This window comes from Protobothrops mucrosquamatus, unplaced genomic scaffold (assembly GCF_001527695.2).
Source record: "Protobothrops mucrosquamatus isolate PMUCROS unplaced genomic scaffold, P.Mucros_1.0 scaffold83, whole genome shotgun sequence".
NCBI classification, from domain to species: Eukaryota; Metazoa; Chordata; class Lepidosauria; order Squamata; family Viperidae; genus Protobothrops; species Protobothrops mucrosquamatus.
In genome coordinates this window covers 1,478,931-1,493,761 of record NW_015386460.1, presented here as the reverse complement: position 1 = coordinate 1,493,761, position 14,831 = coordinate 1,478,931, and the positions used below count along the sequence as shown (strand labels likewise).

The 14,831-nt window shown below is 32.3% G+C and overlaps 1 protein-coding gene across 2 annotated transcripts in view; it reads left to right on the top strand.

Annotated features, from left to right (window-relative positions):
* The window catches only part of DYNC1LI1 (dynein cytoplasmic 1 light intermediate chain 1), a 25,230-nt gene extending 16,054 nt beyond the window's left edge, over positions 1–9,176 (top strand). For both annotated transcript variants that reach the window (XM_015812427.1, XM_015812429.1), the window contains 9 exons: positions 713–882; positions 1,344–1,437; positions 2,275–2,410; positions 2,846–2,957; positions 4,553–4,612; positions 4,726–4,770; positions 5,960–6,080; positions 6,275–6,433; positions 8,404–9,176. In XM_015812427.1, coding sequence (XP_015667913.1) covers positions 713–882; positions 1,344–1,437; positions 2,275–2,410; positions 2,846–2,957; positions 4,553–4,612; positions 4,726–4,770; positions 5,960–6,080; positions 6,275–6,433; positions 8,404–8,516 — 1,010 coding nt within the window. In that variant the 3' untranslated portion in view covers positions 8,517–9,176. The remainder of the gene's footprint in view (positions 1–712; positions 883–1,343; positions 1,438–2,274; positions 2,411–2,845; positions 2,958–4,552; positions 4,613–4,725; positions 4,771–5,959; positions 6,081–6,274; positions 6,434–8,403) is intronic.
* Positions 9,177–14,831: the final 5,655 nt, after the last annotated feature.

Here is a 14,831-nt window from a genome sequence, read left to right as displayed (position 1 = left end):
CTTTGGTCGCAAGCCTTAGTTCATTTTGAGCCTTGGCTTTCCTCACTTCATCTTTGCAGGCTCGGGCTATTTGTTGATATTCTGATTTAGTTATGTGCCCCTCTTTCCACTTTCTATACTTGTCCTTTTTATCTTTCAATTTGTCAGAGAGTTCTTTATGCAGCCATGCTGGTTTCTTTTGAGAGCTGTTATTTTTCCTTGGATTTCAGCAATCCATGCAGGCACAGAGCTGAAATCCTTAGCAAGCAGCTTTTTTTCAGTCAGCCCACAGAGCAAAAGGATTCCCTGCCAAAGTTTTCAGCGCCATACGTGCTTGGATTGCTGAAATCTCAGCAGGCAAGGAGCTGAAATCCTTCAGCAGGCAACTCTTTCAGCCAGTCCAGAACACCAGAGGGAGTCCTCTTGCCAAGTGCAGCAACTTGCAATCTTCCCTGCCAGTTTCCTCACTGATATTCTATGGAAGCCAACAGAGAGGATTGCAAATAGTGATTATATGGCAACATTTTGAACAGATTGTCAAACATTCAGATCATGATAGAGATGTGACATTATACAAGCTGTAAAACGCCCTTTCCAGGTCCATTGTTATTTGAAATGTTGTTAGGTGAATGGTAATAAGTCAAGGACTTTTTGTAATATTTCTGATAGAAATGCAAAGATTATTTAGGAAGAAAGTAATTTATTTTTCTTTTCTTCTTTTCTTTTTTTCCAGTTGTTAGAGATTTCCAAGAATATACAGAACCAGGAGAAGATTTTCCAGTTTCTCCACAAAGGAGAAATACTTCATCGCAAGAAGACAAAGATGATAGTGTTATTTTACCTCTGGGTGCAGATACACTAACATGTAACTTAGGCATTCCTGTAGTAGTAGTTTGTACAAAGGTTTGTTTCATTTTAGTTAAAGCTATATGCCTTCAAATAATTTAATTAAACCTTTAAATTAATTGGTTGGTTCATTAACACCCTTAAGAGAAAATAATATATTGCTTTTTTTAAATAAATCTCTTATTTTAGTCATTTCTTATTTCTTTTACTCTCAATATATTGTAAACTGGTAAATATGAAGATCTTTGATGTAGGTTTTAAATGTATTTTACATTGATGCTAATTATGATTTTGGAAACAATAGAACTCCAGAATATTAATGTAAATATTGTTTACTATTTTATACATTCGGAGTTTCTAGACAGACAAGTAAAAATAGAACTTTATATTAAACCTAACTATCTACATTAGCTCAACTGTCTAAAACTATTTACACCCCAACCCCAATATTTTACATTAACTCCAACCCCAACAACCAATTATTAACCCCAACAATAATTATTTTACTTATTTTCCAGTGTGATGCCATTAACCTTCTGGAAAAAGAACACGATTACAGAGACGAACACTTTGATTTTATTCAGTCATATATCCGACAATTTTGTTTACCATGTATCCTTTATGAGATATAGCATTAACTTTCAATTTAGATTATTGTAAAGGTCATTCTGCACCCTCAAACTCCCTGCTGAAAGAAAAATGATTAAGATGATAACATTATTCTATCTTGATCTTATTGACTGAAATATCAGTGAATGTTTCACGTTTATATAGCCTTTGTTCTGCCTTCCATTTCCAAACAATCAAACCAGGAGTTATTTTTTAATCATCTTATAGAGAAAAATTGTTGAATAATAATTTGAAGTTGGCCTTATTTATGTTCATTCTAAAGATAGTTGCTATCAAGTCTTATGTAAGAAAAACAGGAAACTATTAATTGTATATTTAATTGCCTGTGTTATAAAAGAAGGAATAAAGGGTCTATAGGAGTGGCCAGATGGCTTTTTCTTGTTTTATTAAGTTGTGATATAATCATCCAAATTGGTATACAAGTAAATATCAGCAGTTCTTGTTTAGTGACCACAATTGGAATCAGCAACTCAGTCATTAATTAATTGATCACTAAGAGAAATTATGATCCTACTTCAGTTTTCTTTTGCTTTAAAGATCTGAGAAGGTTGTAAATGCAAGAATTGGTCCCAAAGTTAATTTTCACCATAATTTCATGCCATAATTCTGAACAGTCAGTGAATGAGGCACTCACTTTTATCTATATGATAAAAGCATGTTTTATAGCAAATTATTAAATTCTTAAATTTGGCATAATTATGAAACTAATTTTAGATTTTTAAACTTGGTGGATATTAGCATATCTAAGAAGGTAATATTTTCAAAGTATGTAGATTTGCAAAAATTAAAATTTAGGATTTTCTTTAACAAATAATTCAGATGGTGCAGCACTTATTTACACTTCAGTAAAAGAGAATAAGAATATTGATTTAGTTTATAAATATATTGTCCAGAAATTGTATGGATTTCCTTTCAACATAGCTCCTATTGTTGTGGAAAAAGATGCAGTATTTATGTAAGTTATTTAGTAATAGGATTTCTGTACAATAACATATTTAAAATATTGTTGCTTTTTTCAGTGTTTTAAATGAGTTTTAAATGAGTATTTCCATTTTCTGAAATACTAGCACTGAAGTAATTTTTAGAATTCATTGGGAGGGAAACTTCAAGGCAGAACACTTTTCTTGTCGCACTGAAACCTCCCATTTTTGTCCTATAAGTTATAAAAGACTTCCAACTGCAGTATTTCATTACTCTATATTGGGTTAAGAGGGAAAAGTATATTCAAAAGAGTAATAAACACTCTCTACATGTGCATTTGTATGTGAATTTTTACTGTGAATTTTTTATTTTAAATTTCTAAAGGGACTCAAGAAATTTAATATGAAAAGAACAGGTATTTTTGTACGGAAAAGTGAACAATTATTGTTTGATAGAGTTTTGCTTTCAGTCCTGCAGGATGGGACAATGAAAAAAAGATAGGAATATTACATGAGAACTTTCAGACTTTAAAAGTCAGTGACAACTTTGAAGATATTGTTATAAAGCCACCTGTCAGAAAGGTAATTGTTTACATAATTAAAAGTCATATTAGTATATTGGTTTATTTGCAATCTTAGAAAATCTTAAGCAACAATAATGTGATCTATTTGAAATAAAACTGAAATTTCTTCTTTGGTTGTAATTAACATATTTAGAAGTAATTATCATTTAATAAAGCTGTGATTTTAATTTTAAGGTTAGGCTGGCTTCCTCTTTACAGTATTGATCTTTTTTTAAAAAGTTGCTGAAAACAGCTGTTTTAGTGACCCTTTTCCATTTTTATTTTTGTATTTTCTGCTTTCTTGGTATTATGTTTTTTTTGCTTGTGCTGTTTATTGTTATTTACAAATGTTGGGTTTTTAAATTGTACTATGGGTGTCTTAATTGTATTAATTATTCTATGTAAACTGGAGAAATCTTTTTGAATTGCAACAGGATAGAAGTACATACTCAGTCTATTCATCAATTATTCAGTCCATAGCCTGGTATATTTCAAGAGTAGAATTGGGAATATCATTTATAACTAGATTTTCAGTACGATATAAAATTGATGTTATAAAATGGTTTTCATAAATTTTACTTATAAAATTGTTTTAGACAGATTTTCTCATTTTTTGATGTTAGGAATATTTTATAATGAATTTGCTTTTAAATAATTATTTCTTCTGTTAACATATCTGTTGGCTGCCTTGATGTCATGCTTAAGACACAAAATCTGTCCTACGTTGTTAATGTAAATGTCATTTCAGATTAATGAATGAAATTCTGCTTGCCAAAGAAATGAAGCTTGTCAAATAATGTTGGTTGTATGACACCCAGAGTTGGTTTTAGATGGTGGTTTTTCAAAAGTTTTTAATAAATACATAAATTGAATGATTTTTTTATTTATATTATAAAATATATTGTTTTTCTGCTGTAATCAAGATGATATCTAAATCAGACATATTCAAAAAGGCAACATTGCAGATATAACTATACAAAAGGCTACATTTCTGCTTTAATGTAACAGAAGTATGAAAGTGTTCTTGGATGCTATTCTTGAATATAGTAATTAGTGCTTAACTCCAATACTATAATTTATTTATTTATTAGATTTTAATACCACCTTTATTATTTTTATAATAGTGCTTAAATAGAAAAATTAATAATGCAGTTTTACAGAGCTCTCTTGGGTGATAATCATATTTTTCTTCTAACAGCCCAACCATTCATAAAAGCTCATACTATAGCATGAAGACATGAGTCCTTCACATTTCTGTCCAAAAATCAGTTGTCAGAGTTAAACATCTTTGAATATGAAAGTTCTTATTTTATACTAGATACCTAATACCTACTGATGTGGGTAGTTATTTGTGAATTTATATGATAGCTTGATAAGATTTTTAGCAATTGGAACTTGCAAAACCATTGTTTTGAGAAATTCATCCCTGAGTCATAAGTATTTTACAATAAGCAACAAAAAGATAAGAGATTCTTTAAGAGATTTGATTGATTAAATGAGGCCTAGGCTATTTAAGAATGTTAAAGGTCATAATAACGCTGGGAGGATGACTTTCTGATATTTATGTATCTCATATTTTGCTACACTCATTTTAATAAGTTTTTGTTGTTACAGTTTGTACATGAAAAGGAGATAGTAGCAGAAGATGATCAAGTATTTCTTATGAAGCAACAGGTAAATCTGTATTTTTCATAGTCATTAAATGTATTTGAATTAGAATTAATTTCATGTATATTTTAATGTTTGTGAAATGTTTATGCTCTTGCATGTTTGATTGTGTTTTTTAGACTCTGTTAGCCAAACAGCCACCTTCTACAACTGGACGACCAGTGGTTAGTAAAAATAAAATTAACTTATTAATAATTTGCAAAGATTTTGTTCTAACATGATAGAGTGGCACATTTCTAATAAAGTATTTCACTGTCTCTAACAACTTTTTGAATTCAGTGGGACTCTGCTAAATTGTATATCCTATCTTTTCTTCATTTCATTTTTTAATTCTTTGTATCAATGAAGTTGGATGATAAATACCACACTGTATGTGATCTTTTCTTGCTTTTGGTATAACTAATATAAGCCTGATTAAAAGCCATTTCTAAATTTTCCTTATCAGATATCTCTTCAAACTTGACAAAGTTTTGGTACCAATAGATCTATAAATGCTTTATACCACTCAGTGGGGAACCCATCTAATCCTGGGTTTTACCTTTTGCCATTTTTTAAATTACTGGTTTAATCTCTCTCAGATAGTGGAGAAAATAATAGTTATTTTGGTGTATTATTAAATGTGGTAGATTAATTTTATTTTAAAAGGCCACTATGCCTTCATTTATCCTCTAATTTACTAGATAATTCTGAATCATTTTTTATTCTAAAAAATAACCTCAGAATACCACTGATGAAAAAATTAAGTTTTTAGATTTTGAGGACATGAGATATATGCCAAAATTGAGATGTTTACTTAGCAAAGTTTTCCAATGTTGTGAATGCTATTCAGGTGTTGATGGTGGAAGTTAATATTCAGTCAATCACTCATATTTTTATTTTGGTCATAGACCAGTGAAGAAGTTTATAATGTACTTCATATTTTTTTCTTCCTAATAAGTATTATATTAAAAGGTTTACCTAATCCATTGAAGTAGGATTCAGTAATCATCAATCTATTCTTGTTCATTCTATCAGTCTATATGCCTTAAATTACAATCTCATTTTCTTTTTTGTATTTGCATAAGGTTTCCCCCTTTTCCTAATCTTTAACACATCTGATAAAAAAAACTTTATTTAGAAAACTTGTTTTATAGGAAAAAGGAAGGAATTGATTAATTTCATCCTTTCAAGTTGCTAACCTGAGATGAAATGCCATTTATTCTAATCATTGATAGATAACCTGATTCATAATTTTAAAGGATTTTTTTCTATAGGCAGCTAATCTAAGTAGAATATTTTTAACATCTTAACATTTTCCAGATGATCTTATGTCCATGAGATAAGTAATTTACATTAGGTTCATGTTATGTATAGGACACCTCACCAAGGGTCCCTGGAGGATCACCCAGGACACCAAACAGATCTGTAACCTCCAATGTTACCAGTGTTACACCCATCCCTGCTGGATCTAAAAAAATAGATCCTAGTATGAAAGGTAAAACACTGAAGATATTATTAATTTATTGTAACTGTTTTGAGATTTTTTTAATACTCAGTTGGTGAGGCAAGCCTTTATATATAATTGACACTTATTTATGTTTGTATCCATTGTATAACAACATTTAATTATGTTTAAACATTTAAAATTAAACTACAATATATTATCACCGTGTCATGGAAATTTTTCAGCTGGAGCCACAAGTGAGGGAGTATTGGCAAACTTCTTCAACAGTTTGCTGAGTAAGAAAACTGGAGCACCTGGTGGACCCAGTAACGTTGGTAGTCCAGGAGTAGGAGGCACTGGAAGTGGCACCAATGGTAATCTGCCACCATCTGCAAAGAAGTCAGGTAAAAATTTAACTGAACTGAATTTAGATTAACTAAAGCCAATTAACTACTGTAAATACAGTATAAGAATGTATATAATGATTTAACATTTATGTTTAGTGATTTGTATTTTGACTGATTTCCTCATTGTTACAAATAGTCCAGTGTACAAGCTCATACATTCTTCTACAGAGCTTTAACTTTGACTCTTTTTTTGCCTATAACTTATGGATTTATGAAGGTCTAAAAGATGTTTTATCGGAAACTTTTATTGCACGTGGTTTTGGCAAAACAAAAAACAATATTTCTTTATTTGTAAAATTTATTAGGCGCCATCTTACTACAAAGTAACTATGGGTGGCTTAGGTATCGTTGACTTACAATCACAATTGAGCCTCAAATTTCTATTGCTATGTGAGACATTTGTTAAGTGAGTTTTGCCCATTGTATGACCTTTCTTGCCACAGTTATTAAATGAACAATTGCAGTTGTTATGTTAGTAATTCAGTTGTTAAGTGAATCTGGCTTCCCTATTGACTTTGCTTATGAGAAAATTCCAAAAGGTGATCACATGACCCTGGGACACTGCAAGTGTCATAAATGTGAGTCAGTTGCCAAGCATCTGAATTTTGATCACATGAACACGAGGATGTTGCAACAGTCATAAAGGTGAAAAATGGTCCTAGGTAACTTTTTTCAGTGTTGTTGTAACTTTGGTCACTAAATGAATTATTGTAAGTCGACAACTACCTGTAGACAAGCTAAAAAACATAAATAAAGTATTATGAAGATCCAAACACTGCACCCCAATTAAAAGTGGGGAAGGCAGGGTAGGATACAGGGCAGATTGGAATCTGTTATCAATCTATCAACCCCCCTCCACTGTAAGATTCTCGCATTGGAGCCCCAAGCTAACTGGCAAAGCCAGGTCCTTAGGCTTTTGTGGAAGGTCAGGAGGGTTGGAGCCGACCTCATTCCTGAGGGTACTATGTTCCAAAGGACATGTGCATACTAATTTCCCGTTGTTTATGTTTTCTCCAAGTTATATTATAAAGACTGCTTAGATACAGTTACGACAGAGAGAGATACATTATGGCAAACTGACATCAAGATGGATAATGTATTATCTTTGTAACAGTAAAGTTATACTGTTGTTAATACTCCAGTTATGTTTGTTCAATATTTTTCCATACTCTGCCATGAACTAAATTATTTCTACAGCATAAGTAGATATTTGTCTCTCTTACCTTTCTTTTGTGTGTTAATGGGAATAAGTGAGGTATTGATTATTTTTACAGGCAGATTCCCTTTCCTTCACCCTAGAATGTGTATATTTCTGTTTTCTTATAATATTTTGAAGGTACATTGATAGGAAGCTAGTATAGGAAATTACTGTCATCAGAACATTGTTTTCTAATATATAAGTATAGATGTGGCTATTTGTGATAATGATGTTTTAGACTTTTTATGGAATATCTTTTCTTGTCAGACTCATCCTAAGACTTTGCCAGTTCTTTCTGGTCAATTTCCTCATTCCATAACTGGTAATGAGAGATTAAAAATCATCCCATACTACTAATTTTATACTTTAAATGTTGTCTCCCCAATTCTTATCTTAACATCACCAAAGAGTACGGATAGTACCTTAGAGATGAAATTGGCTTTTAAGAATATAATAAGATAAATTGTTAAATTGAATATGGCTATTAGAACACAACTTTGGGAAAGCAATTTGTTTCACTAAAGAGAATTAGAGGCGAAAAAAACAAATGCACCCCAAAGAAATCAGATAAAGACACTGTTACAAGATAACATTTATGAAAGTAAGTCCACAGCATGTATTGTCAATCTGAAAAAATTATGTGAAATGCATTTTAGTATTAGTTAAAATATGTAATAGAAGTAATGTCAAATTCTGTAATAAAAGCATACTTGGCATACAATGCTTGCATGGAAAATTACTAAAAAATTATTACTTCTTTTTTTTATAGGGCAAAAACCTGTTTTGACTGATGTTCAAGCTGAATTGGATAGAATCTCACAAAAACCAGATTTAGTTTCTCCAACAACACCTATGTCCCCCACAGAAGGTGGAGCATCTTGAAGTCACCAAATAAAGCCATTTATTCAGTTTTATGGGATAATTTAACTGACTCTGCATCCAATGACTGGAACTGGAAAACTGAAACATTTTCAGAAAAGGACAAGCAGATGATATCTGTTGTATTGCTGAACATTGTAAAAGGGAATTGTATAGATAAAATTATTACACAATGTAATACTGCTACTCAGTGTGATATTCAAATATGCTTACTCCTTAAAGTCAATGCCATTCTGTAAATTTGAAAGTGTCCATTTAATAATTTGAAATCATAAAGCTGCTTGAAGAGTTGACAAAATGATATGCAAGAAACATGGGCACTTAATTTATACTGAACTCCTATTTTAGCTTAATTCAGTTTTACAAATCCCCTTGGGAAAAAATCTGATTTTATTGGAGAAATGTTAATTAACCATTGTTCTTTTGTGCACCATCAATTAACTCAAATTTTAACACTATTTGGAATATGACTTGAGATTATGCTGATCTCATTTGAAATCTAACTGCATCACACTGTTTGAACTAAGGAGTGCTACAGTATTGAGGATTCATTTCAAATTTTTGGCATGGGCACTTTGGAATTTTAAATTTCTGAAAAATAAAGTACATGTGAATATTATCCTCAAATTAATAACAGTAAAATGCTTAGATCTGTTTTACATCTAAAACCTTAATACTCATTTTTGTGTTTAGGTAGAAATCTCATTTAAAATCTTTCATACAGATTTCAGCATGTTTTTATAGTGCCTATTTCTTTGCTTTTGGGAAAGTCACATCTATCTATCTGTATCCCACCTTTATTATGTTTACAAATAACTCAAGGCAGCAAATACAGTAGTGGCCAAAATTGTGCAAACCTTTTGGGAAAAGTGTATTTTTGAGGTTTGATGGCTAATAACACCACTTTTTGAGTACCATAAAATTGTATATCAATCAAAAGATAATTTAATCAAAAATGTAATGCAACATAGTTTGTTCAATTATCTGTACTGTATTGTATGAAAAGATACAGCCAAATAACCAGAAAAAGGAAGCACAACTTGCTTAGGTTGATATCAGTTAGCTTTCCTTCATCTGATTGTAGCCAGTGAGCATGAGTGTTTAGAGAGCCAATCAGGTGTCATCTTGTTTTGGCAATGAGCCAATCAGATCACAGTAGGATTCAGTTATTGATGTCATGTATTAAAGCTGGGAGGAGGACATTTGTCTGTATTATGTGATCGCTATCAAGTTGGTTGTTGTTTTTTTCTTTTATTTAGTGAGCTTATAAAATGTAATAAAATTAAAGTAATGGTGCAAAGAGTTGACTGGTTGCCCGGAAAGCAATGTAAAATAGAATTATTAAGTGAACAAGGCTATGGAAACTTAACCAAAGGTGGCATTTCTACTGTACACTTTTCCCAAAAGGTTTCCACAATTTTGGCCACTACTGTATATCCAACACACCTTCCACATCCTATTTTCTCCCACAACAACCACCCTGTGAAGTAGATTGGGCTGAGAGAGAGTGACTGGCCCAAAATTATTCAGCTGGCTTTCATGGCTAAGGCAAGACTTGAACTGACAATCTTCTGCTTTCTAGCCTGGTGCCTTCACCACTAGACTAAATTCACCAAACTGGCTCTTTCAGTTTAATAAATTAAATTCTAATAGGCTATCTTCTAGACCAGGCATGTCAAACTCGCGATGTCACGTGATGTCGCATGATGTATCGCGACTTTCCCCATTGCCGGCAATGGGGTGGGCGTGGTTTTGGTGTGACGTATCTGGCCCATAGGCCGGCAATTTGACATGCCTATTCTAGACTGTTGATTAGGTTTTGGTGGTCTTGTACGGTGTAGAAATACTCTGAATACTATGAGTCTATCCATAAGCATTTAAACATCTCCTTTGTATTCCTCCTTCCTCAAACAATGTCTCATGAAATTCTACTGTCTTTCACCAGTAATTTGCCATGCAATATTTGGGGCTCATGTTTAACAAATCCAAAGTAAAGTTAAATAATTACATGATAGCTAAACTCAGGTCATTGGCCAATATGTCAGCAAGGTAAGAAAAATACACATTCTCATGTAACATTATAGCAAACGTGAAAGCGCTATTTTAAAAACTTAATATAACATTAAGATCTTTATTGAATATATTCTACATTCTTAGACAATTTTTTGAAAAGGTAATCAGCCTGAACGCTTTTTCTTGGCATTTCTAAGAACATTTAAAAAAACACTTGTCAATGTTAGCTTTTTTATTGATTTTTTTTAAAAAATTGATGAAGTAAACTCAAACTACAATTGTTTTACATCATTAAGATCTAACTGTACTAAATGCTTATTCCAACAACATATTTACAGAAGGTTCTTTAGAGAAGTTTTCTTCATTTATAATGAAAAACATTAAATAAATTGAACCTTTGAACAGAATAAACACAGTATTAACATTTGGATGTGCATTTAAGATTTACACAAATTTATATTACAGAAGAGGTAAGTAATATATCTTTCCAGTCATTTATATATTAAAAGTTGAATTGTTTGTGTTTAACTTTATCATTTAATTTATAACAAAGTTTATAGAAAAGATGATGTGGCCTTGTGGTTAAGATTCTGGGCTTGCAAACTGGAAGGTAGGCCGTTAAAGTCCCAAGCACTACATGATGGGATGAACAGAATTTGTGCGCCTCGGCATATAGGTAGTCCTTAAGTTACAATAGTTCATTTAATGACCATTCAAAGTTACAGTGGCACTGAAAAAAATGAATATGACACTTAACAACCATTGTAGCATCCCCATGGTCACATGATCAAAATTCAGACACTTGGCTGCTGACTCATATTCAGGAAGATTGTACTGTCCCAAGGTCATGTGGTCACCTTTTATGACCTGACAAAGACTGGGGAAACCAGATTCATTTAACAACCATATTACTAACTTAACTGCATTGATTCACTTAATAACTATGGCAAGAAAGGTTGTAAAATGGGGCAAAATTCACTTAACTGTTTTGCTTAGCAACAAATTTTGGGCTCAATTGTCATAAGTTGAAGGCTACCTGTAGTCATATTGGCCACATGACCACAGAAGCATCTTCAGACAACATAGGCTCTCTCGGCAAGGAAACAGATGAACACTGTCCTATAGAGTCATATATGACTAGACGAAGCCTTATATAGAAAAAGCTTTATAATTTGGCAGAATATGCAAATGAAACAGGCTAATATATTAAACTAGGAAATATTTGTCTTATAGAAAAGCACCAGCAAATATATTTTCTATGCTATGTGCTCATATATTTAATTAGATTGTAATAGGAAAAAAAGTCTAAAAAAGCAAAGAGAGATCAGAAGTCATATCAATGACAGAAGTGAAATCTCACAAAGAGAAGACCTTGATTGATTAGGAAATAAACCTAAAAAAAACCCCAGAAAATTAAAACGGATAACACACTAACATAAAGTGCAGTAGCTTAATTTTTATATACAGTATATACTTAAAATCAACTACATGGACATTTATGTGTTCTGCTTGCCCTTTTGGGAAATGGGGTACTGTATAGCTACCACTGCAAATGTCATTCTCTGTTCCTTTCAAATTGGCGCGTGGTTTGTGTCTGTTAATCAAAGCTTGCTGTGAGATTTAAGAGCAGAAGCAATCTTTCAAGTGGGCTTTAGCTGTTCAGTGTTTTAAAATAAATATTAGGACCATATTTGGCAGCCAGAGAAAACAGCTTTTACTAAGTGGTGCAATTACATCAAGTAAAAATTCCAAAAACAAACATATGCAGCATTAAAATGGTAAGACTTAGTAAGTAGCACAAATGACTATATGGATTAGCAGTTTTCATTTTCATTGTTGCAGTTTACTCTATTGGATCTTCAAAGCACATTTTGAACTTAAATTAACAATTTCATAAAAAATAAATAACAATTTCCAAATATCAGGGATTTTATTTAAAAGCAAGTAAACAGAAATTTAGAGCCAGATTGATGTAGCCCATTTGCATCAGACTAGAAATTGGGAGGCCATGAGTTCTGGTCCTGCCTTGGGCACAAAGTCAGTTGGACGGTCTTGGGCTAATCACTTCCTCTCTGCCCTGGGAAAAAGGCAATGGCAAACCACTTGTGAAAACATCTTGCCAAGAAAATTGCAGGGATCTGTCCAGGCAGTCTCCAAGAATCAAATGCAATTGTATGAAAAAAAAATTAATTGAAATGATTAATGTGTTCATTAATTAGTTATTGATGTTAAATTGATTCCTGAGAATTTGTAAGCAGTAGGAAGCTTCCTTGCAACCTTCCAAAGTAAGCACAAGAGGGCAGTAATAGATAACGTTTTAATACCTTATCTTCACACATGACCTGTGTATAAGAATTACCTATCCAGCTGTTAAGTTTGTAAGCAATCTTTGTATAAATTACTCTCAGAACAACCAAACTATTATTTTATTTATTTTTTCAATATTTTACTTGATAAATATCCTATATATTACTTGCATATTTCTTTTCAGACTGAACCCAATTTGCCACCAGAAAACTATTGCCCCCCCACTTTTCATATAAATACAATTTGTACCTCATATTATATAGGCAAGTGTAACTTAGATTACCATATATTGAAGCATGGAACAAAACCATATTAATGGTTTAGATGCACGCAGTATATAAGGTTTATTTTTAGCTTAATACAATGTGTGAATAGAGCCACTGAAACTTAAGAATGTATGAACTGAAATTTTACAGCTAATTCAATAAACTATGATTTTAAAGTCTGATTTAGCACAATATGTATTAAAACAACATTTAAATAGCTAGGAAAGTTTCCCCACTGCTTTGTGGGCATAGTTATGAAATATTAATGATAAAGCCTATTTGTAGAATACCTGTTTTTAGCTTCAGGGATCCAGATGTGAATTAATCCTATGCTCTACGTATATATTTACCTGATAGTGAGTTACACTGCAGTTCAATGGAGAATGCTTTGAATAAAACTTTGTAGTTAAGTCACTGTGGTACTTTTTCAAAAGCCAACAAATAAAACTCTGTTCAACTCATCTTCAGTGCTATGAGGAATTCATGGAGAGTACAGTTTTAAAGATTAATATGACAAATTAAACAAATCTGTAATTGCTGAGAGTGATTATGGATAATTGTTTGCCAGATACTAATATGTATGCAAGAATTGTTTACTATCTATATCTTTTGAAATTTGAGATTTTTGCTACACTTCTATTCCTGCTTTAAAAAAAATAAAGCAGCAGGGATGTGATATAATTATACAATGTAAAAAGGATAGCTTAGAAATTAAACTAAAATGGAAACATGAAGTGTCATATTTTAAATGAAGAACAACGGAACTATAGTGATGCATGAATAATATAAATATATTCTTGACTGAAAATAATTCTGCATCAGTTAATTTCATCTGTTATTCTGATTTCTCCAAAGTTAAGTAGTACTACTGATTCTTGTTAAAGCAACTGGACCTTGATAATATATCTTTCCCAGTCATTTTCATAGTGAATATTAAACTCCTATTTAATTTAATTTAATATTAAAAGCTATTTAAAACAAAGAGGTTTTTTTTCATATTTTGCATTTTTCTAAGGTTGTAATTCAAATATAAACTTGTTAATCATATATGGATATTTCAGATGCTGAAAAGGGTATGGAAAATGGAAAGCCACTTTAAGATGCAGTGTTGTATGAGCGCAATAAAGAATTACTGTTTTGTTAGCCTTTTAAAATCTTGTGGATTAGTTCATCTAAATTAATTTCTACAACGAAAGTGTTTATTTTCCTTTAGACTTGTACAAAATGTGCTTTGCCCTAGTTAAAAAAAACCCAAACTTTTTACAGTTGTGTGTCTTCAGTTTCAACAGCTATTCAAAATGGAAGATAATTAAAAACTCAGAAATTTGGAAAATAGGAAGAAGGGGGGGCGATTCATCCTCTTTCTCTGGGCACAACCCCTTTCCCAAACGGATGGTTCGGCGCTGTAAGCTTTGAGGGGAGCATTTGGCCCAGAGCAGAACTTGGCTGGGACCTCCCTGCTGCTTTGATTGGCTGGAAGGTTTTTTTTTCGTTGCCTTTTTATCATAGGCGCGGAGAAATTCGGGGCTATTCGCTCAGTTTGGAGACAGAGGTGCGATCCACGCCGCTTCTTCTTCTGCTTCCTCCTCCTCCTCCTCCTCTTCCTCCCCGAGCTTTGGCGCAGAACAGCCAGAGGGCAGTTTGAGTCCGCTGGGTTGAGACCGTGACTCTTTTTCTTTTCACTTTCTTGCAGAATTTGTTTTGTATCCGATCGTTCCGTTATTTCGTGGCC